We start from the raw sequence: 26,198 nt of genomic DNA, 5'->3' as shown, positions 1-26,198 counted from the left end.
CAGAGAGAGATGGGACAGGATGGCACTGCGAAGGGTGGAGAGAAGAGGCTCGGTGGGGGAAAATGGAGAGGAAAAGGGTGAGTCCCCATGGTAAGATCTCCCTGTTAATACACAAACAAATCCTCCAACAGGAAATTCAAAGCAACTGTTGCTGGGGGACAGGACAGGGAAGTCTGACAACAGAAGAACCAAGAAAGGTATAGGCCTGTACAGCACACGTCACAGAAAACAGGTAAGGAGGAGAGAAGGCAAGAGGCAGAGAGAAAAGGGGGAAGGAAAATCCTATCCGATTTGCATGACTGATGGAATTGCTCTTAACTCTTCAGGGAAGATTTACATTGCTTCTGGACAGAACAGGAAAACTACTGGAAAAGAACAGAACACATTCCCTGCTTGTGTGGGAGAGTTTAGACCCCACTGACAGCCCGACTGCTCTGCTGATTTATGCCAGCAAAGAAACTGGCCACCTGTCGCGCAGCACTTCTTCCAAACCCAGTCTGGTCCTGGGTATTTTTCCTTTCTTTTTTTTTTTTCTTTTCCCTTTTAAAAGTGAATGAATAGCAGAGGAAGAAGCTTCAGAGTAATCACTGGCCATTTGAGGTGGAAAGTGGATTTGAGTTCATCATCACACGAGCTTGCACCGAAAGCTCGCTTCTAATTTAGTGCCTCTGCACCACAGTAACTGTGCCAGCACTGGCAATCTGTATACCTAAAATCACGGAAAGTCTGAAGGGATGAAAAATACCTGAAAGACAATGAGTTAACGTTGCTCCAGAAATAGTTTGACAAAATGGTTACTGCAACTTAAAGATGATTGCACTGATTTACAGAGAAAAAGTCTGTTGGTTCAACACCTTGCTAACTCATCATCGGGCCTGGATTTTTGCAATAAAGCCTGTTTACACGATTGCTGTTGCTGAGTCAGACTCAGGCTGCCACCCATCGGAAAGCTATTTCTGATGTTTTCCCTAAAATGATGCATGATTTCTCTCTCTTTGTTTCTATAGGGAACACTTTACGCTTCCCAACAGCTGAGTTTCCCCCTCCACTTTGGCACCTATGAGGTCTCCAAGAGAATACTGCAAGAAAAAAAAACAGACAGCACACCGAGACCAGCAAAGGCTGATGTCTTAGGGTATTTAGTCTTGTGAACAATTGACATCGTTCTTAAGAAGCTGCAAGCGCTGCTCAAAGGTGTCTACAAAGAAAAGCCCTTCACAGCATCACAGTCCACCACGGATTCTCAACCACCTCCTAACTCCTACTGCACAGGCTTTTGCAGCAGTTTTCCCAGAGGAAAACCTAAGGCTCTATCCTTTACGTGGCTACCTGTTTGCATTTGACTGGATTTATTTTTGAGACTTTCACCTCTGGTAAGCCAAGCTGAAAGTTGCCCTGTGTGCACAGCATTTGTTTGCAGAACTGCAGGTGCAGGGCTCCTGTCCCACTCTGTGCAATCCTCAGTGCAGACTTTGCTCTCCAAAACCAAGTAGGTAGCACTGCGCTCCTGTTGATCTTTCCAGACTTACTACGAGAGCAAATGTTTCTAGCAGTATTTCACAACACCTGAAAGAGACAATTAGCGTCTTTTCACTGTAATTTTTTTTCCCCTCCACTAACCACTGTGGGGCTATGCTACACATAGGTGGAGAGGGGGTGGTTCAGGTCAGTTATAGGGAGAAACTATGGGAAGAAAAAAATTCAAGCATGGTTGCAAAAGAGAAGGCAGGTGAAAGGAACGTGCATAGATAAACACAAAGGAAAGGAGTAACAGCGTAGGGCAGACCTTGGGATCTAAATAGCAAAATGAAAATCTCGTGGACAAATGTAAATCTCACCTCTTCCCTGGTGTCAACTGTGTTTGCTCTAACTTTTCAAGATCATCTTATTCTCTTTTCTGGGAGTATGCTCTGTAGATTCTCCTAATGCCTGGTGTTTACCAGCACAGGGACTACAGGAGGCAATTTATAGAAGCAAGCCTTGCTATAGAGTAGCAGCTAGAAATGCTGCAGAAAATTGGAGACATACACCCTAATTTAGGAACAGTCAGGGAAGTAGAAGGATCGACAGTCCAACTGAGAGAGAAGTAGGCAGAAAAAAACATGGCAGACTTGCTAGGCTCAGTGCCTCAGCTGTACACTGACCTCACGACACAAAAACTGAGAGCTCCTCCATGCTCAAAAACAGGACCCTTCACCCAAAGCCCAGAGAGAAGGAAAAGAACAAAGGAGATAGCTTCTACCCTTGGCAGCAAAATATCTCCAGTCTGTCTCTAATTTTGATGACGTCTGCTGGGTGACAAATTTCTTCTACCAACTTGTGGAGTTCCTGCCGCCCCCACAGCCAGTGGGACCTCCTGCTTCGTGTCATCGGGGAAGCAAAACACCAATTTCCCACCTCTCTGAGCACATCAGGTCTACAGAGTAAGTCACATCTCTGTTTCAATAAACAAAATTACGGAGACAGTTTCTTTTTGACGTCTTTTTTTTATATATATATTTTAAAAATAATAAATCAATTAACAATAATTCAACGCGCAGACAGGTTAAGTCCAAAGCAGACACATGCAACTGCATCCTGATGGCTAAGCATAGATGGGTGGGGCCTAAACCACAGCTGACCAACAAACTGAGTTTTACTCTGTAAGAATAACGGTTCTTCTAAACCAGAGTCTCCATATCTACGGTTCCTCAGTAAAGGCATGAGAAACATCTCGGGGACTGCTAGTGAACTCAGCCAGCCCACTGATGGTCTGGTCTTCCACCACGAGGACATGAACACAAAGCAAACCCTGTAAGGTTGAATATATTTATTCTCAAACGGGTGTTCTTTTCTAAACTTCATAGTGCACCTGGACCAGTTTGCATTTGTCCTCTGGAAAGCAAAGTGGAGAAAGCACACCAAGACCAAGAAAGGGCAGGTCTGACAAAGCAATCCATGACCTTGGTTCAACCCTTTTCTCCCACTTCTCAATCTGGTAGGGATGTCAGTCCCAAAAAGCACTGGTAGGATCGAAAGGAGAGCACACAAGGCAAGACAAGTTGGTAGCATCTTAAGGAAAAAGTAGAGAAAAAGGAATCCAGGAAAGGGAAAAGGAAGGGTTCCAACTGGCAAAGAGGGATACAGTGCTACAAGGACAAAAAGACCAGTTAAAAGCAGCAAAAACTGAAGCCATGTTAGAAAACTGGCATTCTGACCACCGATGCTCTGGGGATCTTTGAGGACCGTGTGCTCTTTGAGGCAAGGACTGTATTTTTGGTTTGTGTTTGTACAGTGCCTGGCACCCAGGGCTGCTGAACTGGCACAAAGAACAATGTGGAGGGTGTTTGCTCCGAGCATAGTGAAATTTATGTAAAATGAAAGTGGGGGAAAGTGAGTAAAGGAAATTGTAAGGCTTTGTGAACGGGTAGCCCCCACAAATTCATTTCTAGAGCTGCTCTGAGTGGGGAAAGGAACAGAATAATCAGAATGGTCCAAATGCCAGAAAAATCCTGCCTGGAAGGAGTTGGCAAAGAAGGGAAACTATATCAAGGAGATGTATTAGCAAATTTTGAATGGTAATAATACTGCCAAGCAGGATTGACTGCCTTCCTGGAGTTTGTGGCTCATCTGTATTTCCACACTGCTGCTTTTATCTGGCCAGAATGTCTCTACTATCTAGAATATGGCTTGGTTTGGTTTTGTTTTGTTTTCTAAAGGAAAATAGTTGGGGGGGGAAACCACAAAAAAATGCAGCCAGTGCTTACTCTCCGGATGTACTGTCTCTCATGCTGAAAATGTATGGAGGAAAAACAAGAGAACAGAAAGATAATATAGAGAGGACATGAAAACACAGGAGACCCACAGAAGCAGACCACAGCAAAGCATCATGCAGCAGGGTACGGATCTCAGCAGCTACAGTCAGAAGCAGCTCTTGCGTAATAGCAAAAGCCACCTTTAGCCATGCCACAGATCCACATTTTTACAGCAGCCTGGTTGGGCCTATACATCTGCCCAAACTGCCTCACTCCACGTTCCTTTATCTGCCAGTTCTCCACCAGTTTGGCCTGCCATGGTTTGTACTTCATTCTTAATGTCATTGCCTCTATGCTTCTCTCTGCTTCCGAGATCATGTCTTTTTCCATCCTTGCTACTCTCCTGGTGCTGATTATATACAGCAAGTAAATAAATCTGCCTCTCATGCCTCTGTCAAATCTGACCGCATCGTATCGGCCAAAATCACTGGTTCTAACGTCTTAGGCTGCAAGAAGGTAGGAACTGTTGTTGAACATGGAATGGCTGCTGCATTTGCCTACAAAATCATGGTACTGCTGGTATCTACTTCAGAGCGCTCAAGGGGTGGGGGTTCAACCGTGCAAACGTGACACCGACTGCGGAAATTTGCACACCACTAGCTTTGTACCGAAAACGCTGCCACTCGTGCTTGCAGAACAAAAATAAGATCAAGGCAGAAGCAAAGGATGATTGTGTTTCTGTGAGGGCAAAAGAAAATAATTCCTCTCTCGCCCCGCACCACCCTGAGGGATGCAAAGGGTTTGCGCAGCGGCAGCTCTGTTTGTCACCACATCGAGACCAGCTCTGCTGGGAAACCAGAAGGTTCAGGATGTGGAGATCATCAGAAGAGCGACTGAAAAGACAAAGCTTTTGCTCTCTCTCTCTCTGGCATCCCTTCCCTCAGGATGTCAGTCCTCCTTTGCCAGTTCTGAGCCATTTCCACCTCCTCTTTTTGGAAATGGTCAGTGTGCCCCAGTGCCACTGCAAAGCCCCTTTGCACCTTCCCCCCCACCCAGGCACCCAGCCCATATTCACCCAGGGACAAGAGAAACTGGAGTACTTACATTATACCAACTCTGGCTTTTCTGTAAGGACAAAATAAAAGAGAAGCATTAGTTAGCACAGAGATCTTAGGATCAAAAAGAAGATGGACAGAGAAACTAGGTCCAATCTGGTTTGTATAATTAGTGAAGTGAAAGGGGGATTAAACGGAAGATTTCAATGGATTTCACAGTGTGGTCTAAGACAGTTATTTCCAGTTACAGGAACAAAGAACAAATCCAGAAGCACGAGTCCATAATAGGAAACAATTCAGGCTAATGTGTGCATGTCCACATGCACGCACACACACACAAACTCGCACACGCATGCTGTAATCATTTTTGCAGAACAGCAGCGCCCACTAGCAACAGAAGAGCTAATCATAATCATTGCCAGCCATTTCTTTTAGAGGCTTCATTCTTCCACGTCTGCAGGCTAGGTTGCAAAAATCACATTGCGTTGAACGGACCCTGTGCAAATAAGCCCTCAAAGAACTACCAGGAGGCAAGGATGCAATTTAACTCACAAAAGCCATCAGGCAACACTTTCGATAGTATTTTAAATTTTAAAGAGAGACTCATACAGAGCCAGGAAAACTGCTGAAGAAAATGACTAGAAAAGCTAAGCACAAAAAAAAAAAAAAAAAAAAAAAAGGCTGGGGAATTTTTTTTTCCCCCCCAGAATTTCAGTGCACAGTGTTTTGCATCATCTGCACATGTGATTTTTTTTGTCCTTATCATGGCATTTCAGATGGTTTGAGAGGACAGGCCACATGTCACACTGGAGCGTATGAAAAAGCTAGCTCAGCTTGGAAAGTCACACTTGGCAATTTTCAGATGGAGGTGAGATTTATCTGCACAGAGGGAGGAAGAAATAAGCTTCACACTCCCACTCCAGTCAGGCTGGCTTTCCAATGTCAGGACACTGAGCAGAACTGACAGAAAGTATAGGCATCCCCCTTTTGAGGGTGGATTTACCCCAGGGCAATGAAGCTTGGGGCCACTGTAGCCTTTCACCACTAACGGTGGTCATCTACAGTGCATATTGCTGGCACATTGTGTGCCAGCAGCCACACAGCTGTGCCCGTCCCCCTCTCCCAACAAGCAATGGCATGTCTACATTACACCTGGGGGAGCTGAGTCTAATAGACAAGGACAGAAGCAGTATTTCACTGCATTTCTTTCTTTGAAGTCATCTTGCTTCTGACCTTGGACTGGGAGTATTTTTCACAGCTTTATACTCAGTCTGGAATATGAAGGAAAACATCCTGGCCTCCGACTTGTGACAGAGCCTGTGGAAGTTTCACTCAGAGAGTTAAGTTCATATTCACAGAAGCACAGAAACCACCTGCACTGGGATAGTCCACAACAGGACCAGTGACATACAGGATGTTTACCGTAGGAAAGTAAGCGCAAAGGGTTAATGAGATCAGATTGGACCAGAGATTTCTATGAGGACATGGGGTTGCTTACACTGTGCTTTCCCTAGACCTCCCTGCTTTCAGTTTCCTATGCTGCCTATATGCCACTCCAGCAAACAACCTCACTGGCATCTGGATCTCATTCACCGAGCCAGCATTTCCAAAGGATCCCTTGCAACCTTGGGCATTTCTGCCTGTTTCACTGCCCTGATCTCTAATGAAAAACCCCACAGTAACATAGTATATGTCACAGGCCAAAATACAAAAGTTTGACGTTAAAAAGTGAACGCCCCTAAGGCCTTTCCCCAAATCCTGGGGAAAGGATATGAACTGAAGAACTGAATACACAGTATGGCTCGTCAACTAACCAGAGGAATTTCCTCTTACTTCCTACGCTTTTCCATACTTGGCCATACCCTCCATTCATAAAGGGTCTGGCTGAAGTCATCCTTTTCTGCAAGTAGGACATGGAAAAAGGTCTTATGCAATTCAGCCTATACTAAAAAAAAAATCAGGGGAATTAATCTTAAACCATGCACACACCATCTCATCCTCAGCAGCACAGGGATGGAGCAATTTTCCTGCAGGTTTGTTTTGCCATCTGTCTGCCTTAATGAGCAAAAGGGATAACTGAGAAATCTCTGGGGAAAAAAATTCATAATCAAACTATAATTGGCATAGACAAAACAGAGACACTGCTGTCACTGTGTCTTCTAAATCAGGGTGCACATGTTGTGGTGTCAGCACACTGCAACAGGATTTCATTCCCCTCTTCTGCATTAACCGCAGTAACTCTTTCTTCGCCCTCACATTTGAATTTCCCCAAACTGTGGCTCCTCTATAAAGAAGCTCTCCAGCTCCGTTCTTAAGCTCTTCCGCACAATTATACTGACATCCTCATCTTTTGCCTCCACCAAGTGTTCTAAACATGAGGAGATTCCTTCCCCCGACCACTGTTTTGCAGGCAGAACGAACTACAGGAAGTCCAAAGAGAAGGGAGACTATCTGAGTCCTTAAATCTATCTTCAATTTTATTTACCTTTTATTTTAATTCACTGAGAGTCAGAATATAGGGGGATTTGAACCGTGAAAATCAAGAGACAGTATAATGGAGGGGAAAAAGAAAGAAAAAGGAAAAACATATTCTTACTTTGAGCAGGTTAAGTCTGTCATACTGGAAAAAGAAACCATAAGCATTAGAACTGAAAAAAGAAAATAAGTAAGTAACAGAGGAATGGAGTTGCACACAGAAGTGGAAAAGATGTAACTGATTTGCAGAGATGATGCTATAGGAGCAGCTGATACCAGAGTTCATAGTTACATGGTGGCTGTAACCAGGAAGAACTTAGGAGAACTTAAGAAAGGCGAAAAATTGGGTGTTTTCTCTAAGGCTTTAATTAATATAGCACTGCCTCTAAATCTTCATGGGTTAATGATCTCATATTTGCATACACTGCTATGGAAGATTACAGCATTACAGTGCAGATGGGAAGCAGTGGATCCCGCATAGGAATTTCAGGCTGCTAACTTGATGCCAACAGAAGTTTCCACCTTTCAGCATTACTGGGAGCAGGATCACAACACACTCCTACACGCCATTGCTTCCAGGGGAATGGAAACCTTTTGCCAAGTGAATGTCATGCCATATTGCTCTAGAAGTATCCTTAAGTCCATTTTACAACTGGGGAAACAGAGGCACAGAACCAGGGTGACGGCAGAGCTCAGAACGGATTCCAGAGCCCTTTCTCCTGATCTGTGTACTTCCAAAACCTAAGCTAGTCACCTGGCTTCTAAATGCCCATGGCCAAGTAACTCAAAGAAATTGATGAAATTTATTCCCAAATCCCTCAACCCCAGCCCAAAATGACCAGAATTTCATGACCTACTATCTAAAGGGGTATTATACCACCTGAAGGGAGAGGTAAATGAGAAGACACAGCCAAACTCTTCTCATAATCGCACACTGAAAGCACAAGGTGCAACAGTCATAAGCTGCAGTAAAGGAAATTCTGTTCAGATGGAAGGAAAAAGCCTGTTCACAACAAGAGTCGTTAAGCACTGGAGCAGGGGCCCGATGAGGCTGTGGGATCTCCAGCCTTGGAGGTTTGCAAAACGTGGCTGGCCAAGACTTTAGACCAACCTGATCTAACCACATCAGCCCTGCTTTGAGCAGGGGCTTGGACTAGAGACCTTCTGAGATCCCTTCCAACCTAAACTGTTCTACAATCTCCAGGGCCTACATCAAAATTCATGTCTTCCCCTAACCTGATATTTATCCTCAGCATTAGCTATAGACAGTGGGAAGAATCTGAAGGATTTGCAATGGAGAGAAAATCACTTTTATCCTTGGGCAAGAGCAAAAGAGTTAAAAGTATGTACTTCATTGCTGGCTGCTAGCAAAAAGGGCTTTTTGCTGAGTTCAGAAAGCGGTTACAGAAGCAGCAGTGTTTGCCAGTAAAAGCCTAAGGCTGACGCAGACCTATGGGTGGTTTGGTCCATGCCACACTGGTGGACAGCATGGAAAAGCAAGCTCCAGGAAAAATTTCCTACAGATGTAGTCCAGTGCTTAAAAACTCCCGGTGAAGCGCTCCCTCTGATGGCAACACTGCAGCACGACAATTAACACAACAGACAAAAGAGGGCAAGGGACTTCAAGCAGATCTGTCAGCAACTGTATAAACACAGCATCAAACTCATGGGCTCAAGCTGTTTCATTTCATTAGCGAGACAGGTTGGAAAATCAGACCATTCTTCTTGTAGAAGATGGGTGGGGAGAGGAGAAGAGGCTGAGAAAGGAGATTTTAAAATCTTTGTCCTTAAGTTCTTTGTTCCTGACCTCTTCCTATCTTGAACAGATACCACCATCATCTGTGTGGGGAGAATCAGGGGGCTTATTGTGCCTGAGATTCCTCACTTGTACCAGAGAAAGCCACGTTGCGAAGCACAGAAAAGAGATTCAGCCTTCACGCAGGCTAGTGGAGGTCATGCCCGGGATGCCCTTCTCTCTGTGCATCAGCTTCTTCGCACTGGAACTCATCTGAGGTCCGCCTACCTCTTGTTTCTCCAATTGTCTTAAAATTGTTGGTTTTTTTCCTCTCAGAAAAGCAAGGGGCTGGCTGCAAGCACATCATAGTACCACTACGCGTACTTTTTACGCGTACATCGCTCTCCACCAATGTTCTTCCCACCAGTCCCTCTCCTGACAAACCTCTCCATAGCTTAGGCAAAGTGCCTCCAGCCTACCATAGCCTAGCCATGACCTGTCCTGACCCACACACCTCTACTCACCAGCAATCCTTTCAGGACTCTCTGCTACTCCAGATCTGCTTTTTCCACAGACCTTCTTTCACACCTCACCTGAGACACTAGTCCCACAGTCCTCCTTTATAGTTATCCAAGCTACAGTTACCAAGCACAAGACAATCTGTCTAAAAAAAGACATAAAGAAGCTTCCAGCAGACACCAGCAATCACGCAAGGTCAGGCTGGCTACGAGAGGTATTATGACCAAGGAAAAACAGTAAGCCAGCACTGTAGACTGCACTAGTCTCTAAGAACTTGCCTAGAATGAAATCTATGGCATCAGCTGGGGAAAGGCCAAGGCATTGGTTTTGTGGATTATGAAGCCATCCAAGCCATTCTGGTTTTAACTTTACTTGTATACACGTGGAAATGCCAACAGCCTGGCACTTTGTCCAATAAGCATCCCATCTGCGTTTCTGATTTTTACACTCTTCTGAGGGTAGCATAGAGATGCGAGATCAAATCTCAAACGAGCTTATCTCCAATTCAAGCACCCACAGAGGGATCTTCCACTTATTACCTTTCAGAGCAAGCCCATGAATTCTCACAATTCATTTGGGACAGGTCTGTTCTAACAGGTTTAAGCTGGATTCATTTGAAATCACTGATCTTTAATATTTACATCACACAGGAAAGCGTGCAAGGGCAGTAAGCTGAGATCACTGGCCACAAAACTACTATTCCTCATAAAAAGCAGGCAAGAAGTTATGGAGATCAACTCTTGTTTCTGAAAGGCATAAAGTAAGAAGAGAGGAAAGGGAAGGGATTATAGTACTGTTCAGCCTACCAAAGCCAGTGGATTTCTCCCTGGCAAAGACAGCAGTTCACTTCAAGGGAGAGGGAAAGCAAACCTTAAAACAAAGGCTAAAATTACTTGGAAGTAATTGAAGGAGTGTGATGAACAGGCCAGTTCTCACACCATGTGAGCAAATATTAATGAGATCCCAGTGATATAAGTGAAACCAGCTTCTCAGCTACAGGCATCGGGCTGAGCTCTTGCTGACATTCTCACAGCCGCACCAGGAGAATGCCTTACTGGGGTCACCGCTCAGTACCACGGGGAGGGTTTCTGAGTGATAAGACAATTCTACAGTGGGGGACAGGAGAGAAAAAAGAAGGCTTACTTTGGAGAGGCGCTTGTGTGACTTAATCGGAGAGAAAGCATGCAGGAATGAAAAGAGAGAAATTATGAAAAGAAGAAAAATTACCTCGCAAATCAAGAGAAGGAAAACCCACAAACCCAACAGAAAGCATTATATCCCCCCTGCTTCCTTGTGAAAAGCACCACGAATTAAAAGTCAAGCTTTAGTAGTCACCGTGTTAGTAAAAATTGCACTCCCATGGCCTTAAATCACAGCACTTTATGGGCCAGGGCAATGAAACTCATCTCTGTAATTCCCCCTTACCAAGGACGCCATTTCCCTGACAAAGCATCCCCCAGTGTGGCTAAAAACATAGCAAGCCCCGCATCCTGCCTGCCTCCCATCTGCATGGCTTTCTTTTGGGGACAGACTGCTGGCACCATAACGCACGAGGGTGTCATCCGGTCCTGGCGCAGTGTTTGTAGGTCACTGCGTGCACAGGAAGCAAGCCTGACCTCAAGGGCGACCTCAGAACCAACAGGTCTCAAATGATTCATCTTGAAAAAACCCTTTGCCCCCCCTTTTGAATTCACATATTCCCCCCTTAGTGGCAAGCGATCAGTTCAGGCCAGTGAATCCTGTTTCCTCTGCTGACAGTGACCACAAAGGGGAGTAGATGAAGACTTTTTGTGTGCATGACACAATCCAGCAATACATCGGGCAAGGATCTGACAACGCATTTGACACAAGCCATCAGAGTTATGCCTGTGACACCGTGAAGTTATTCAGGCTGAAATACTTTACTTCAAAAATCTGGAAAAAGAAAAGACAAGTGCTCTTGACAGCTATCTATCTTATAATATGCCATTGACATTGGGATTATAATCAAAGGTTATGTTTGGGTCCCAAGGCCCTTGTGTGTGTTTCACCAGGTCCCACTGCTCACAGAAAAATCACGAGTCACCAGACCTGAAACCCTCTTCCTTGGTACAGCAAATACAAAGTTGTTTCTAACATGGTCAAAAGACACAATACCTTTCCAGGGAAAATATCATCTACCCTGGCCAAGACAGTCATAACACTGCACCGATGGTAGGCAATGTGCAGAGGATTGGCAAACTGATTCTGTGCAACTTGAACCTCATCTCAATGCAGGGCTTAGACAGGACTGGAGAAATGCATGGGCCCTTCACAGGCTGTCTGCACAGAGGAACCTTCATTTGTTCCATGACCCTTCATGACCCAGATGATAAAAAGTAATTGCAACAGCTGATTTTCAAGGTCTTTCTCAAAACCACAGAGCCTCCCAAGGAAACAGGGCCCTGACTGCAAAAACGTTAGCCTACATCAGCCATTATGGAACCACAGTATAAGCCATCAGCAACTCATGGACTCGGGTCGCTGAAAGGATGACAGAGTTGTGCTGAAGTCCGACCTACACAAACGGCTCCCAGTTAGGAGAATTTTCAGAAGTATGATGGGGGAAGAAGGAGGAAAGTTAGCCAGAGGAAAAAAGGCACAGGACAAAGCCAGTGTACCGCATGAGAGAGTTTAGAACTGGGGACACGTGCACATCTGGGCCAAAGTCATTTGCTCGCTTCTCACCTTGGAGTTCTTGGCCCCACTGCGGCCTGACTGAGAGGAACAGCTACGCTGTACACCCTGCTCCGGCGTGGAAGGGGATTTGTCTGACGAGTGGTCTGAGCCTTTTTCCACCATGGCGTCTCCTTGGGAGTCCTGCGGTGTCGGGGACCGGGAGCGTTTGCGCAGGATTGGGGAGCAGGCAGGCGTGCTGCGGTTTGAGTTACTGGCAGTACTGCAGAAAGAAAGAAAGAGCAGGGTTAATAATCTTCAGCTCAAACAGAAAGCAACTGCACGCATGCCTTGAGGTGAAGCATTACCCACAGATTTCTCTGCTAGCACAGCAGACAAATCTGGCTTCCTGAAGCGATGCACCCAATGCCATACTTAGGACTTACGTCCCCAGTAAAATTAGGCTGTACACAGTTATCATTTACCGGTGGCAGAGGGAACTGCAACGGCCTGCCAGTGTCCTTCTCCACCCACTCTTCAATTCATCTGACCACAGGTGAATGCCTGTGAGAATGAACTCATTCTCTCCTGTCGGCTCTGAGAGTTTAAAATGATGATCTGAGCTTAGAAAACTTAAACTTGCACTCAAGAACGAGGGAGACATCAGTGTGTTCTCGATAGTCCCACTCTGTCCCTCCTTTCTTTTATTTCAGCAGGTGTAACTATTCTCAACAGGATACACAAAAATGGATTCCTATCTTTTAGAAAACACTCCATTAAAGATCATAAAAAACAATTGGGCACTGGGAGGGGAGTCATGATGACAGACAATGCAGTCATGATTTCCTGTATCACATCATTCTTTCCCACACCAGTTAGAGTTGGGCATGAAAATGTTTTGCTATGATATAAAAGCTTTCATGATTCTTAAAAAAAAAAAATAAAAAAAAAATCCCATCTTATAATAGGGAAAAGCAAGACTTTTCAGAGTAGTTTCATGGAAATTATGAAACTTTTAGGGGAATGGAACTTCTCATCCGATATCTTCAGCAAATACCCTAACACGTAAATCAGAAAGCCAGTTACATATTTATACAGAACAGGAAAACTCAGATTTCCTCACTGTTCCTTCTCTTTTGATGCCTCTTCTTCCTGCCAGACTCTTCAAAATACCCCACGCTACATCCATTTTTCCCTACGTAACTCATTTCCTTCAGCAGTCAAATCTATTTATGACCGGCCCAAACATCTCTGAGGCCTTTCCAGCTGGTACTGTTCAACTCGGCAGCCTGCAGGTTACAGTGGAACCTGGGCTGATCCAAGGATGAACTTTCTGCTAACTCTGCCATGCTGACTTGTTATGGTACCCTGTTATCTTCTGAGCGTTAGAGAGCAGGCCACATCTGAGTGACAGAAGAGCAGGCAACAGAAAAAAGGATGAGAGAATTAAAACTGTAAGGGATTGAATTAAAGAAGCTAGTGCAATCAAACTCTTAAGGGCTATAATTTAAGCCCAATTATATATAGCAAACCGAAGTTTGCTTCTCACAATGGGACATACAGTGAGGTAGTTACAATGGATCATTTCCTTTCTGAGAATCTAGAAAAGCTGAATACATGCTGTAGGTTTCATTAATTCTCAGATAAAAATCATATCTACCTCCTACATCTGAAGATGCCAAAAACATTTTACAAACGTTAGTTAGCAGATACAGGTAGATAATTTAATACACTCCTCCAGTGGTTACCAGTTTTAGTTTGGTTTGGTTTAGTACTAGATGAACTGGTCTCATAAATTATCCTCTATTTGCTCACTGCTTGTGTTAACACAGGAGTGATGACACTTTCCCTAAACAATTTGCAGAAAGCATGCAACAAAGTTGCTTATGCAAACATTAACAGAATCAAATTTCACACTCGTACACACAACGAGCTTGCAATTGGCAAGAACAGGAGCACAGCACTTCACAGAAAACCCTTAGAAGATATTTTCAAGAATATAAAGTGTGAAAGTTCATATACATAATGAACAGGCTAGAGAAAATGGGTTTGCAAAATGTTCTGTAAATAGGAAGAAAGGTGGATTAAATTACAGACTCCACTCTGTTACCTATTTCTACTTACTAGACTGAGCATCATATAGATATAGAATTATAAAAAGCTGCTTGTTCAAATGCCACCTGAACCCCAAGTTAGCTCCAGCGTGAAGACCGGCAGAGTAATTCCCCCCCTCGGCTTGTTTCTTCACAGTTCACACCTGACAATGGCATACCTCATCAGTGAAATACGCCAACGGCGTACCATGTCCTCCCTTTTTCTGGTCAAGACACAGGAATACTGAATACTAACTACGCGTACAGCACAACTGTAGCAATATTCAAGCTTTAATCCCTCCAAATCATATTTGAAACAAAACAAAAGATTGAGCAAAAGATGATCTGGACCATTCTTGCAGCAGCATTGCCTGCAACAGTTTCTGTATATCATGAAGTAAAATTATCAGGGTTTTTTCATCTTATTGAAATGTACAAAAGTATCAGGTTTCTTCACAGGCTTTCAGCTGATCCAGTTAAAATGGGCGTTTCACCTTTTCTGTCTTCCTGTTAATTCTCCTGGCTAAACTCAAGATGTACACACTTTTTTAACAACCCAGCATAATTGCATCTAGTGTACCAATTGCAATCAGCAACTATGTGTACATGCAGAAGGTGTTGTGCAAATGGTACTAAGACTTGAAGTTCATCAGCAATGTTTCCAGAGAAGGAAATGGTTTTGAATTGCCATTCCTATGGTTAAGAACTCTAAATTCTAAGGCTGTATTGCTCATGCTGTTATTGCTTATCTGGCATTATACCAAATTTCCTAAATTTTGCCCCCAGCATGCTTGATTCAACATAAACTGGTTTATGTGAGAGGTCCCCAGAAATACAAGGCAAGAATTTGAAGCCAATGCTCCCGAGTCACATATCACTGCACTCCATTTGTTTGAACAGACGTACTCCTTTTTCTTCTACAGCTCTACAAAACCTGAGTTTATCATGCACAACCTCCTTCTCATTTTCAGTTCGAGTTCATACTCACAAGTTTCACTTTGAGTTTCAGCTTCAAGCAACTCTATAAAGGGCAGGCCAAATTCAGTCAAGGTTCTGCTTGCTTTCAGGTTACAGTTATGAAGGAGCACTACATTTTTACTGCTTCTAAAGTAAAGCACAAAATAACCAGTTCAAAACCAGGGTGCAGCTGCACCATGTGCATGTGAAACTCAGACAATACCTGCTAAAAACTTCAGTAGTCTTTTACTCAAATTGTAGTGAAATGAGAAATGAGACAAATTTTGCCTTTTGTGGACTGCAATAAATACATTAATGCTAGCTCCAGTACACGCTTACTCACACACAGGCATGGAAGATACATTCTCAGCTTTCTCCACTCTAAGCACAGGCATGCTCCAAAACTGGCTTACACCTAGCCCAGATACAGCTAAGCAGTGTGCAGCTATGGAGGCCAACTCAAGCTAATCACCCATGGTCTGACAAAGCTCCTCAGGTGGGTTTTTCTGTCATGGCTGAGTAACCCACGCTGCCGCAGCTACATAGGAGCAGCATCAGCACTAACTACCTTAAAGCTAGCGTATATACGTTTGTCCCGGGTCAGTTCACACTACCGTAGCCATATGTTTTGGTGCCAGCTCTGCCAAGCACAACCTCAGGCAGACTCTGGCCTCCATGTTCGTTTTCCAGTCACTTAGCATCGCTGGCATGCTTTAAAAGACTAAATCCACACGTACATTTTGTGTCAGGTATGTATGGATTACCGCCTTTGCAGAGATAGGGGAAAAAAGATAGCTTCAAGGGCACCTCCTCAGGCTGTCCCTTAAGTCAGTGGTGGAGAGCTGATCAAACTCAGGAGGTATGAATCCACCTCATACTGTCTGATGACTGGGCAACGCAGAATATTTCTCACATGAAGGACTCCAGAGGTGTGCACACAATGAAGAACACAAAGAGCCTGTTAATTCAGCCTTTCGTCTTTACCACAGCGAGGATGGGCACAAAACCCACAAGCCTGCAGCTCCGTCCCGCTCGCCTCCCCCTGCCCTGAGCCCCTCAACACTCTCGCTGCTCCTGCTCAGTCCCTGAAGTTTGAATCCAACCCAAGGCACAGCCATGACGAACGCTTTCTGCAGTTGCCATAGTGACCGAGGCCTGCAATTGAACCAGGAATCAACGCCTGAAATGCCAAAACGGCTTGACCCACTTTGAAAAAAAATAATAGTAATAAATAATGCTTTACAGACCTAATTGACCAGAGCGCATTCAGGGCCTCACATACCCCTGCAGTGTAGCCTTTAGCAGATGCAACAGATTAAGTCAGGGACAGAACACAAACAAGCCCACCTAAGCAGCAGCCCCTTGCTCCTAGGTGAAACCTCTGCATGGGGTATATGAAAGCACAAAAGGCAGAGTACATCTTCTTGGTTTACGTTTATACTGTGCCTAAGAGAAACACCTCGTCTTATGATTAGAGCTGCAGTAAAAACACCACGAGCAAGTATGACACGGTTAGGAAGAGGCCAAACTCTGTTCAGTCACATGCAGGACAAGCCTTGATATCTGGAGCAGCATAGCGAAGAACTGAGCTTTTCTTTAAGTGGTGGGAAAAGAACGAACATTTGGCAATGCACAAACAAGCCACCTGGTCACGCCCTATCCTGGAAGCTCCGCAAAGCGAGGACACAAGGCAAGACACAAAAAGGCCAAACTTCCTCCTCCAACAGTGTATTTCCTGTAAAGATTTGGACCAGCCGGTGAATAGAGAGTTCAGCCAGGAGTAGCTTTTGGGAAAGGCTACAGTCTGTACTCCACAAGCTAAGCTTGGGATTCTTACAGCTATAAAGGAACCCTGAGGACTCTTTGCAATGTTCTAATGGAATATTCAGCAAGAAACCTGACTTTGTTCCAAGTCTGTTAAATAAATTCTGCATGAATGACATTCATCCAGTCCTGAATTGACATGAAAAGTCTGTCCATCCTACCAGATCTTCTGAAATAAATCACTCTGCCTGCCACTACAACATAGCCATCCCTGGGCTTCAGACAAGCACCCTGCAACAGTTCTTTCCCAAATCACGCGTGCCCAAACAGTCAGCAGCCACCCTCCAGGCACGACAGTTTGCAGAAGAGCACTGTCGCAGCATCTGTGGCTGCACTGTACAATAGCGGCTTGTTGGTTCTCCCCTCAGGTAGTGAGCGATACGTACCGATTAAGACAACACACCCCAAATCTATTTGAATCTGCCAGTTGCAGGATGTGAATTAGAATTTAGCCAGAAGTAATCACTGTGTTACAAAGAGTACCAAAGGGTTTGTAACAACAAGGGCAGCTCATCTGAACAAGGGGCGGCTACAGGCACACAGTGCTCCCCCTACCTTCGTTGTGATCACCAGCTTCTCAGACAGCAGAAACAGGTCATCGACACCATTTCCTGCAGTATATTTCTAAACCCCTTGGACTTCCTCAAGAAACTCCTGATCTGGAAAGCTAACCGTCAGTCTCCAAGTCTGCCACAGTTCCCAAAAGAACTTGCTTTACAAGAGTAAAGATGAGCTGAAGATGCTCACATCTCCCTGCAGTCCATAGCACCTACCTAATAGTAAGCTCTTCAAGGCCCAAAACTGCGGTTATCAACCGCATTACAAATCTTGGGCTTAATTCTGGAAGGTGCTGAGCGCTATGTCCCCAAACCAGCAAAGAACTTAAGCACATATTTAACTCTGTATGTCTGAAGTCTATGGGCTGTGCAAACAAAGTCAAGCTTGTGCTTACATGCTTTCCTAAACAAGAACGAAGGAGATCCTCAGGCATAAAACAGACCTCTACTGATGAAGTCTTGAAAAGAGCACAAAAAGCTACAAGGTCAAGAAGGCACCTCAAGCCCAGCTATAGTACAAAAAGAGTTAATTCTCCTCAGAAACAGCTAGTAAGGGGGTTAATTAGACGCCTACAAAGATACTTTTCTGTGATACAGTCTGACATCAGTGGAAAAAGATGAGATTCAGAAACTCATTATGCAGTCTACCAAACAGCAAGCAGATGGTAACAACTTTTGATCATCACCAACCTACACTCACTTCAAATTGATAATCCAAGAACAAAAACCTCCATATATCCTCCAGCAATTCCCTGGGCCTGCCATTGCTCTACAAGCAATAACAAAATGCTATACTTATATTGCATCTCCCCGTTAAAAAGACTAAAAAGAAAGCATTAAATTAATGCAATTACTATGCTCCAGGGGATTAGCAAATCACTGCAAGCATTAGGAGGGAATTCGCCTTCTGCCCATATACAGCACTGCAAGGTTGGTCAAATGTATTATTAATGATGTCATTGTCTTTCTCTGAATCATCTGATACTGGTTACCAGTAGAGACAGACTATCAGCTCTGATAGACAAACGGTCTGACATCTTACAGAAACTCCCACTGTGCTGTGTTCGAAACAATCCCTCCACCACTCCCTTCCTACTTGGAGTTATTGCAAAAATCTCAAGAAAAAGTTGGAAAATGTTTTCGAAATAGAACAAGACAGATCTTAATAATACTGTTGAGTAATTTAGAGAGGATCGTTAATCTGCAGAGAACCCACATGTATTATAAATCATACACTAAACCCTTCCATCACTCACAAATTAATATAATTCCATTTGCTCCAAAGGAAGACAAACCACATGGAACAAAGTATGATGGAAAATACAATGAAATCTGGGAAGCAATAAAGGGGAAATAATGCAAAATAAGAATTTCACATCCCTCAGAAGTCGACGGCATGTCTGTTTCAGACACAGCCCCAACATGGTCACCTGCAGGTCACTCAATCTACGGCTGTACTTCCCAAAGAGGAACACATAAGGGCTTTGTTTCCTCTCCTCCCCACCATAATGCCAACGGATCTTGTAATTAAAAGCAAGCATTGTAATACCTGATGCTGTCTTCAAAATCTCGGAGCCTGGATTTTGGGACAGAACAGAGCTCGCAAGTTTTGCTTAAAAAATAAATATAATAATGAACATCGTTAAGCCACCCCTGATGTGAAGAAAGGTTTGAAAACTTGACAGCTCAAAGAATAAAAAATAAAATTAAAATAAACCCAAGCATGCTTATTTTAAACCTCGTTATTTCCAAGCTAACATCAAAATCTTTCAATGGTTTGGAGACGCAATGTCGCTGTCATACATCAATCCACGTGTCTTGTTTCAAGGGAGAGTGAGAAAAATGCAATATAAAACTAAAAAGCTAGCGACAAGATCCATGCTCACTTTTGGGTGAGGACGTAAGTGTGGTACAACTTTTAGATTATGTCAAGAAGAGCACAAGCACTCTTCCTTTCTGCTCATCTCCTGCTATAACTTCAGCAAGGCTATGAGCATCCCAGGACTTCGTCCCCAGCACAGGTAGCATCCACCTGAACACATTCTAATCCTGTGGCAGGGGTTTTATAAACCACAGATTAAACGTCTAATGAAGCCTCACACCATATCTTATCAGCGACAAAGCAGGGGTGGAGAGGGATATTGTATATGCCAGGAGTAGAAGACAAAGCTCGAGCTTTACATCTTCCCACTCAGTCCTGCTGCTCATCAGCTTTTGTAAGTTAATGGAAGGCACTATGATCTTCAAAGCTGAGATCAAATCAGTTTCTTTTGCTCACCCCTTCATGTTTCATTCCTTTACCCTTCTGAAAACAACGACGCAACAATTTCGCGTCCCCTCACCCTGATATCCTCCATGCAATCTCTCCCCTTTGCTCTAACCATGCAGCAGCATTGCCCAGCTGAAAGTTAAAAATAGAGAGGGTCAAGGGCTGCAGACGATACTGGGAAGAGTCAGACACCCTCAGTGCAAAAGTCACACACAGTCCTTCGTCCTGAGGACCTGGTTTGGGCTTGTTCCCCCACATGACATATTCTCGCTTGCCTTATCCAGGATTCTGGTTTTCAGTGGCACAAGCAGTTAGGGGCTTCCCTTGGCAGAACGTTGGGCATCCAAAGTTATTGCACTGATGTGAAGTATCTCTCTGAGATTCAGCTTGAAGTTCTCTTCCATCCTACTGAGCCAAAATCACAAGCTCCATCCTAAATCTACCAGTTTCAAAAGGAGTTCTCCTGCAGATACATGTGACTTAATGGAGCAAGGCAACAGGAACATATCCTCTGTACCGAATCAGTCATTTCCATGATGGACAGGACAATGCTAGTCACCAGTAATCTAAGAAAAAGCAATTTTTTAGTGAATGGGGATTCATTAGATTCTCATTGCCTATAGACACACACAGTGCAACGAACCCTTGTTTCCTACTGCTCTCCCCTGCCAAAAAAAAAAAAAAGCCACCTGTATAGACTCTGGAGGACAGCCTGAAAAAGCAGACCAAAACAAATTCTGTCCCTCCCCGTCACTGCAAATATATAAACACAGAGGGGAAAGCAAAGCAGAACCAAGACAGCAGTGTGCATGCTCCGAGCCCTTTTAGGAGCGAGGGAGCACATGGGCAAACAAATACACCATATTTCTGCAGCAGCTCCAGCTGCCCTCCTGTGACGCATCGCCAGTTCATCCAACTTCAACCCCCTTCTGCCTCTCTCCATATCCCCAGATGTTATGAGAGTAATAAGTGCCCCTTCGGGGGTGGGGGATGGGGGAGACAGTAGGCGTAAAGGGAAAAGGAGGAGGGGTGAGGGGAACGAAAGCTGGGAAAAAAAAAAAACAAACAACAATCAGATTAGCTCATCGGTTGTTTCAAACAATCGAAAAGGCTGCTTTAGCAATTCTGCTGCAGGAGAGGCAGGGCGCGTGCATGGGGGAGAATAAGGGAAAAAAAGGAATCAGCCCGTGGAAGGGGAAAGAAACGAAGCATCTCTGCAACATGATGTCACGCTGCCTGCTCTCAAGTCCCCCAAACAGAAAGGAGCAGCAGCAGCAACCAACATGGACTCCAGATTTAATCTGCCTCGAAAGCGGACGTCTCGGGCGGCAGATCTGCTCGGCGGACCCGCGCTGGGCACAGCGCACGCAAGCCCTTCGCCTCCGCCTTCCACACGCATCCGTGCATCCACGCACACGCGTGCACACGCTTACAGAGACGGCAGACAGCACACGTACACACACACACACACGCACCCCCCGCGAGGGGAGAGGAAGAGCGGCATCAGCAGAAGGAACGGAACGGGAGAGCAAGCACTAACCTGGTAGCCATTAGGGACCGTGGCGCGGCGCGGAGCGGCTACAGGAACTCATTCATTCATGCACTTGTGCGGGGGGGGGGGAGAGCGCGGGTGGGCCGGCGGTGAGGTGGGAGGGGGCTCACCTCCCGCACCATCCCCGAGCCCTCCCCGAGGGGAAGAGGGACCACGGGGGGGGGTGCCCGGGGGTCCTCACGGGCACCCACAGCCCCCTCTCTCAGCTCCCTCGCATGCTGCTCGGGCTCCTGCCATGGCTCTGCCCCTCTGCCCGCCCCCCCCGGCTTTGTGATTACGATCGAGCTCTGCGCGCGCCTCTCCCCCACCCCCCGCGCTTTCACACACGCACACGCACACACGCACACGCAGCCTGTGGGCTGCCGGCTTTCCGGAACGCAACCCCCTTAACGCCTTCGTGATTCGTGGCTGCCGGGGGGTGGAAAGGGGGAGCTCCTGCCATTCCCCCCCCCCCCGAGGCCCCCCCCTCATTATTCCTGTCGCTTTTAGATGCTGTTTATAAAGTTTGGGCAAAGCCTCCAGGTTAAGATCCCGCAGGTTGAAAAAAAAAAGTCAACATTTGTCTTCCCTGTGTAGACAACTAGACCGTTCACAGGTGTGGGAGCAAGTTTTGAAACCCGTAAGCTTGTCAATGCAAGAACAGTCAGGAAAATTAAACCCTAATTAACTGGTAGCGTGCATAATCTAAACTGCATTAAATACTGTGAGGACACACTCATTTAGAATTAAGGTGACCTCAGCTCAATTTAGCTTACTTCATCTAGGAAGCTAAGTTGGTTTCATTTTTCATGCCCATCCATGTGTAAACTGGCCCGGGATTTTTAAAGAAACGGTATCAAGCGAAGTTTACAACTCTACAGCAGCATTAGTACATGGCTGGACTTTACTTTGGGGGACGTACACAGCGCTGTATCCCTACACACCCGCTCATGGACATCTTCACGCCAGAATAAGGAGAAGGGTTTCAGTCCCTCCACGACATAAATTACATACGCTGAAGGATGAAAAAGAAGAGAGCAAAACAACCAACTACCTTGCATTTCTCCTTCCAGTATTGAAACAAGACCTTGTCTGTGCAAGTAAATCATGTAGAACTGATCTGGAACAGCTTCCTGTACTCACACCCTCAATTTGAAGCACTAGTGACCACGTGTGAAAGTACTCTGGGTTATTTTAGGGCTTTAAATGTGAAATAACTTTCCAGCATAGATGAGCCTTAAAGAGTACCCAGAGAAGGTCCTTGTACCGGTGTGGCTACAGTACTTTAAAAATTTACACCTTACATCACTTCTGTTCCTCACCAGTCTCCTCCAGTCTACATTCGCATCACCCACCTTAGATGTTTCTTTTCAGAGTTCCCTGTGTTATCAACTGAGCCAGGCAAGCAAGTCCAGAGTATAATTTAGAGTACCTTAGTCAGGAGTCTGACTACAGCCAAATTTAGATGCTGCGAATGACCCCCTCGGGGACTTACTGCTCCCCACTGTTAACAGAAGGAGCTGTGCCTTAAATGATGTACATACTCATCGCTCTGCCCTTTGCTTTCTTTTGTTGCATCCTACGCATTCCATCCACGGGGTTGACCATTTTCTCTTCCCTTTAGAATCAGTCAGCCTTCAGTACTAACGTCCCAAAAGAGCATCCTTCCAAAAGGCTGATTATCCATCATTTCACTGTAATCAAAATCAGTGGGAGCAGGAGGTGCTCTGCTCTTAAGAATCAGTGTTCCAGCAGACTCATGCCACTACACAATTCAAATGCTGCACATGATTTTAAGTTGAAAACGCTACACCATACACGTCTTTATCTGGATAGTATGACAGTGCCATCGATTTTTTCATATTACTCAAAGAACACGCATGGGTTCACTGTGTATATGCCGCTATTTTAACAAATGCATTGCCCCATTAAGAGATCCACCAGCTTGATGTCAATTTTGTGCTGTCCTTCCTGTGACCAAGCTTCTTCACCTCCTCTGTTTACTGTGCTGCCATCACAAGCATCTAAAACACATCAACTTTCACTCCAAACATTAACTTGGCGCACAAAATCTAATTTCATAAAAGCAATCCCGGTTTTTATTCCTCTAATTCCATTAGCACACATTTGTTCAGGTTGTGTTCTCAAGGTTTTCTCTGCAGTCATGGGAGAAACTTTGGTTAAAATGAGAAAGCTTCTCATATCATTACACATTTACAAGTGTTGGCGATATACAAAGAGGACCAAACAAAACGAATCAATAACACAATCACAAGAGCTGACAACAGTATTTGTCACTTCACCCAGTAACATCTGAATTTAGGCTTTAGATCTGCAAGTCCCCATAAGGATGGAGCTTTCCACCTATGTGGAAATGCACTGTCTCCAACAGGAGAAGTTGGTAAAGCTAAGTAACAACTGGCAATGAAGAATTAGGGCCAAGTCCCACACCATCTTGTCCTCACACACACTGACCTTCTGCCAACACAGAACTCTCTCTTAATTTTGCAATGCCTTCTTCTCAAGACTTTAGTCTTCAATTCATTTGACCATGTTTCACAGTGTTTATGGGTAAACCTGGTGTGTTTTGCAACTGGAGAAATCCACACGCAGTAGTCTTGTGGTCCTCACCAAAAACATTAAAGTATTTCTCCAACACAAACCTAAGCACGAACCAGAGTACAACAAAATCTCATTATCCCGTCTGAAAAACCAACGAGATCAGCTGAGCCACTACAACTTGCACTTTGACTTTTCATTTTCATATGTGCCCATTACAAGTTTCAAATGCTTACAAAAGTTTGTGAATTGGTCAATTTACAAACACATTTAAAGAAAATGGCATGTAACATACAAACTTTCCTATTCCCTGTGTCCAATGCAATGGCACCTCCATAACCGAGGACAGCATAATTCCCACTGAAGCGCTACGTCCAGGGCCGTATCTAGTTTCAACAGGTGAACAATGTGGATAAACTGGACAGGGTTCAGATAAGAGCAGCGAATGATAAAGGCAGTAGCAGTGAATCCATTCAACGCAGACTGGAGGTCTAGGAAATGACAAGCTTTAAATGATCACCTGGAACACAAGTCTGATAAATACTGCATAACAGATGAAAGTGCAACAGTACCAAGTGCTGAAAGCTAAAGCTAGACAAATTCTGACTAGAGAGATGTATTTTTGGAAGTAAACAAAACTAACCACTGTAACTAATTCCAGGCTCGATTATCCATCTGTGGCAAACAACATTACGCAAGGTTTTGTGTTTTCCTAAATACTGTTCTGTACCTCAAGCCAGAATCAATTCAGGCAAGCCTTATACCTTGCATTCGACAGGACTTAGGAGAGATATCTGAATGGTCCCATTTCATTTTACAGTCTATGAATCTTTCAGTGTTTGTTTTTTTTTTTTTTCTCATGGCTTCCAAAGATGTATGAAAATGGTTGGAAGTGTGATTCTCAGCCTCTACAAATTTTAGCATGTTTTGTCTAAATGACTGTTAAGGTTTGAACAAGATATTATTTTTCAACAGTCACACAAGAGCTACACTGACCCAAAGGCTCTGATGAAATTCAGTATAATGGCTGCTTCAGATCTGGAACCATGGAAAACACACAAAGGCTCAAAGAGCAGGTCATGAAGTGGTAGGATAGATTCAATACATGAGTTTAAGACCTACCCACTCTTCAGACAGTCAAGAGAGAAGATGAATCAAACGGAAGTTCTGCATTCAAAAGCTCTGTAAGAGCAGTAGTAAAAATGCAAGACTTACTTAGAGAGAAAAGCTTCTTAGGCTTATCTGGGATGGCGTGCAAAAGGCAAAGTTATAGGCAATTTGAAAAATCACGCGACACCTCAAATGCTTTACAAAACTTTATCAGATCTGCAAAATTCAATCCAGAACTCTTGGAAGGACAAATACTCTTGTTACATTTCTGGGTCTCTGCAGCACCATTTGTGTCACTATGAAGACAGCTTATTTCATGGTGATACTTCGATAATACTGCACTGAGAAAAGGATCTTCAGGGGCCTTTAAGGAAGCTCTTCTGAACGTAAAGCTACCAGTTCCTGTTTTGTTCAAGAGCTGCAGAACCCATTTTATGTCGACTGGGTTTATTTGCACATATGTCTCTCAGCCCTTGCCCTGGTACTGGTGTTAAAGAATCAAGACAAGCACTAGGGCATTATTTCATGTGCAAAGGACAGCTTTAGGAGGGCTTGACTGCTGAGCTATTCATGGCATGACATGATCACACACCACAGCCCAAGTACTGTGGGACAAATAGGACTACCAAGCCCTAGAGAAAGGTGAAAAGTCATACATTGGGAGCGCTCCCTCCAAGGATGCTCTAATTCAGAGCATGCCTATCTGCGGCAGGCTCTTCAGTGTTCAATGCAGACAGCATGAGCTGTACCTTTACCGCTTGCTGGACTGAATGGCAGGGCTGGTTTCTGCTCTACTGTCTCAGACCCAGCTGTAACACAAGCAGGCTCATACATATTGCATCTCTCAGGTGAGAGGAAATGATGCACTGTCCAAGTAATTAAAGCCCGGGGCTGAGGATACATACATGTGAGACAGTCCAGTGCCTGAACATCCAGGCCTACAGAGCAACGAGTGGGTTTCAGATAAACTCTATATCCAGCTAGAGCGATCTTACCCTCCCTGTAAGCCACACCAGCAATACGGAAACAAACAGCAGCCTTTAAAAGTCTGTCTGCAAAATGTCTGGGAACAACGAGCACCTGGATTTGAAAACACGTAACGTTTCTTTCTCATTTCCCCTTCCCCAGTAATTCTTTGCCTACTTT

The 26,198-nt window shown here is 44.6% G+C and overlaps 1 protein-coding gene across 11 annotated transcripts in view; it reads right to left on the bottom strand.

Moving 5' to 3' along the window:
• The window catches only part of GRAMD1B (GRAM domain containing 1B), a 103,731-nt gene that overhangs the window by 25,112 nt on the left and 52,421 nt on the right, over positions 1-26,198 (bottom strand). For 8 of the 11 annotated variants that reach the window (XR_012651470.1, XR_012651468.1, XR_012651469.1 and 5 more), the window contains 2 exons: positions 12,225-12,435; positions 4,839-4,859 (listed from right to left, as the gene is read on the bottom strand). Coding sequence is in view for 7 of the 11 variants with exons in the window: in XM_075034827.1 (XP_074890928.1) it covers positions 4,839-4,859; positions 12,225-12,435 (232 nt within the window). In the remaining 4 variants the exon portion in view is untranslated. Of the gene's footprint in view, positions 1-2,314; positions 3,771-4,838; positions 4,860-12,224; positions 12,436-26,198 lie in introns of those variants that run through there. The other 3 variants (XM_075034832.1, XM_075034828.1, XM_075034835.1) reach the window with 3 other exon arrangements.

This window comes from Buteo buteo, chromosome 9 (genome assembly GCF_964188355.1).
Source record: "Buteo buteo chromosome 9, bButBut1.hap1.1, whole genome shotgun sequence".
NCBI classification, from domain to species: domain Eukaryota; kingdom Metazoa; phylum Chordata; class Aves; order Accipitriformes; family Accipitridae; genus Buteo; species Buteo buteo.
The sequence above is the reverse complement of the archived record's forward strand: the minus strand, read 5'-3'. Positions and strand labels throughout refer to the sequence as shown.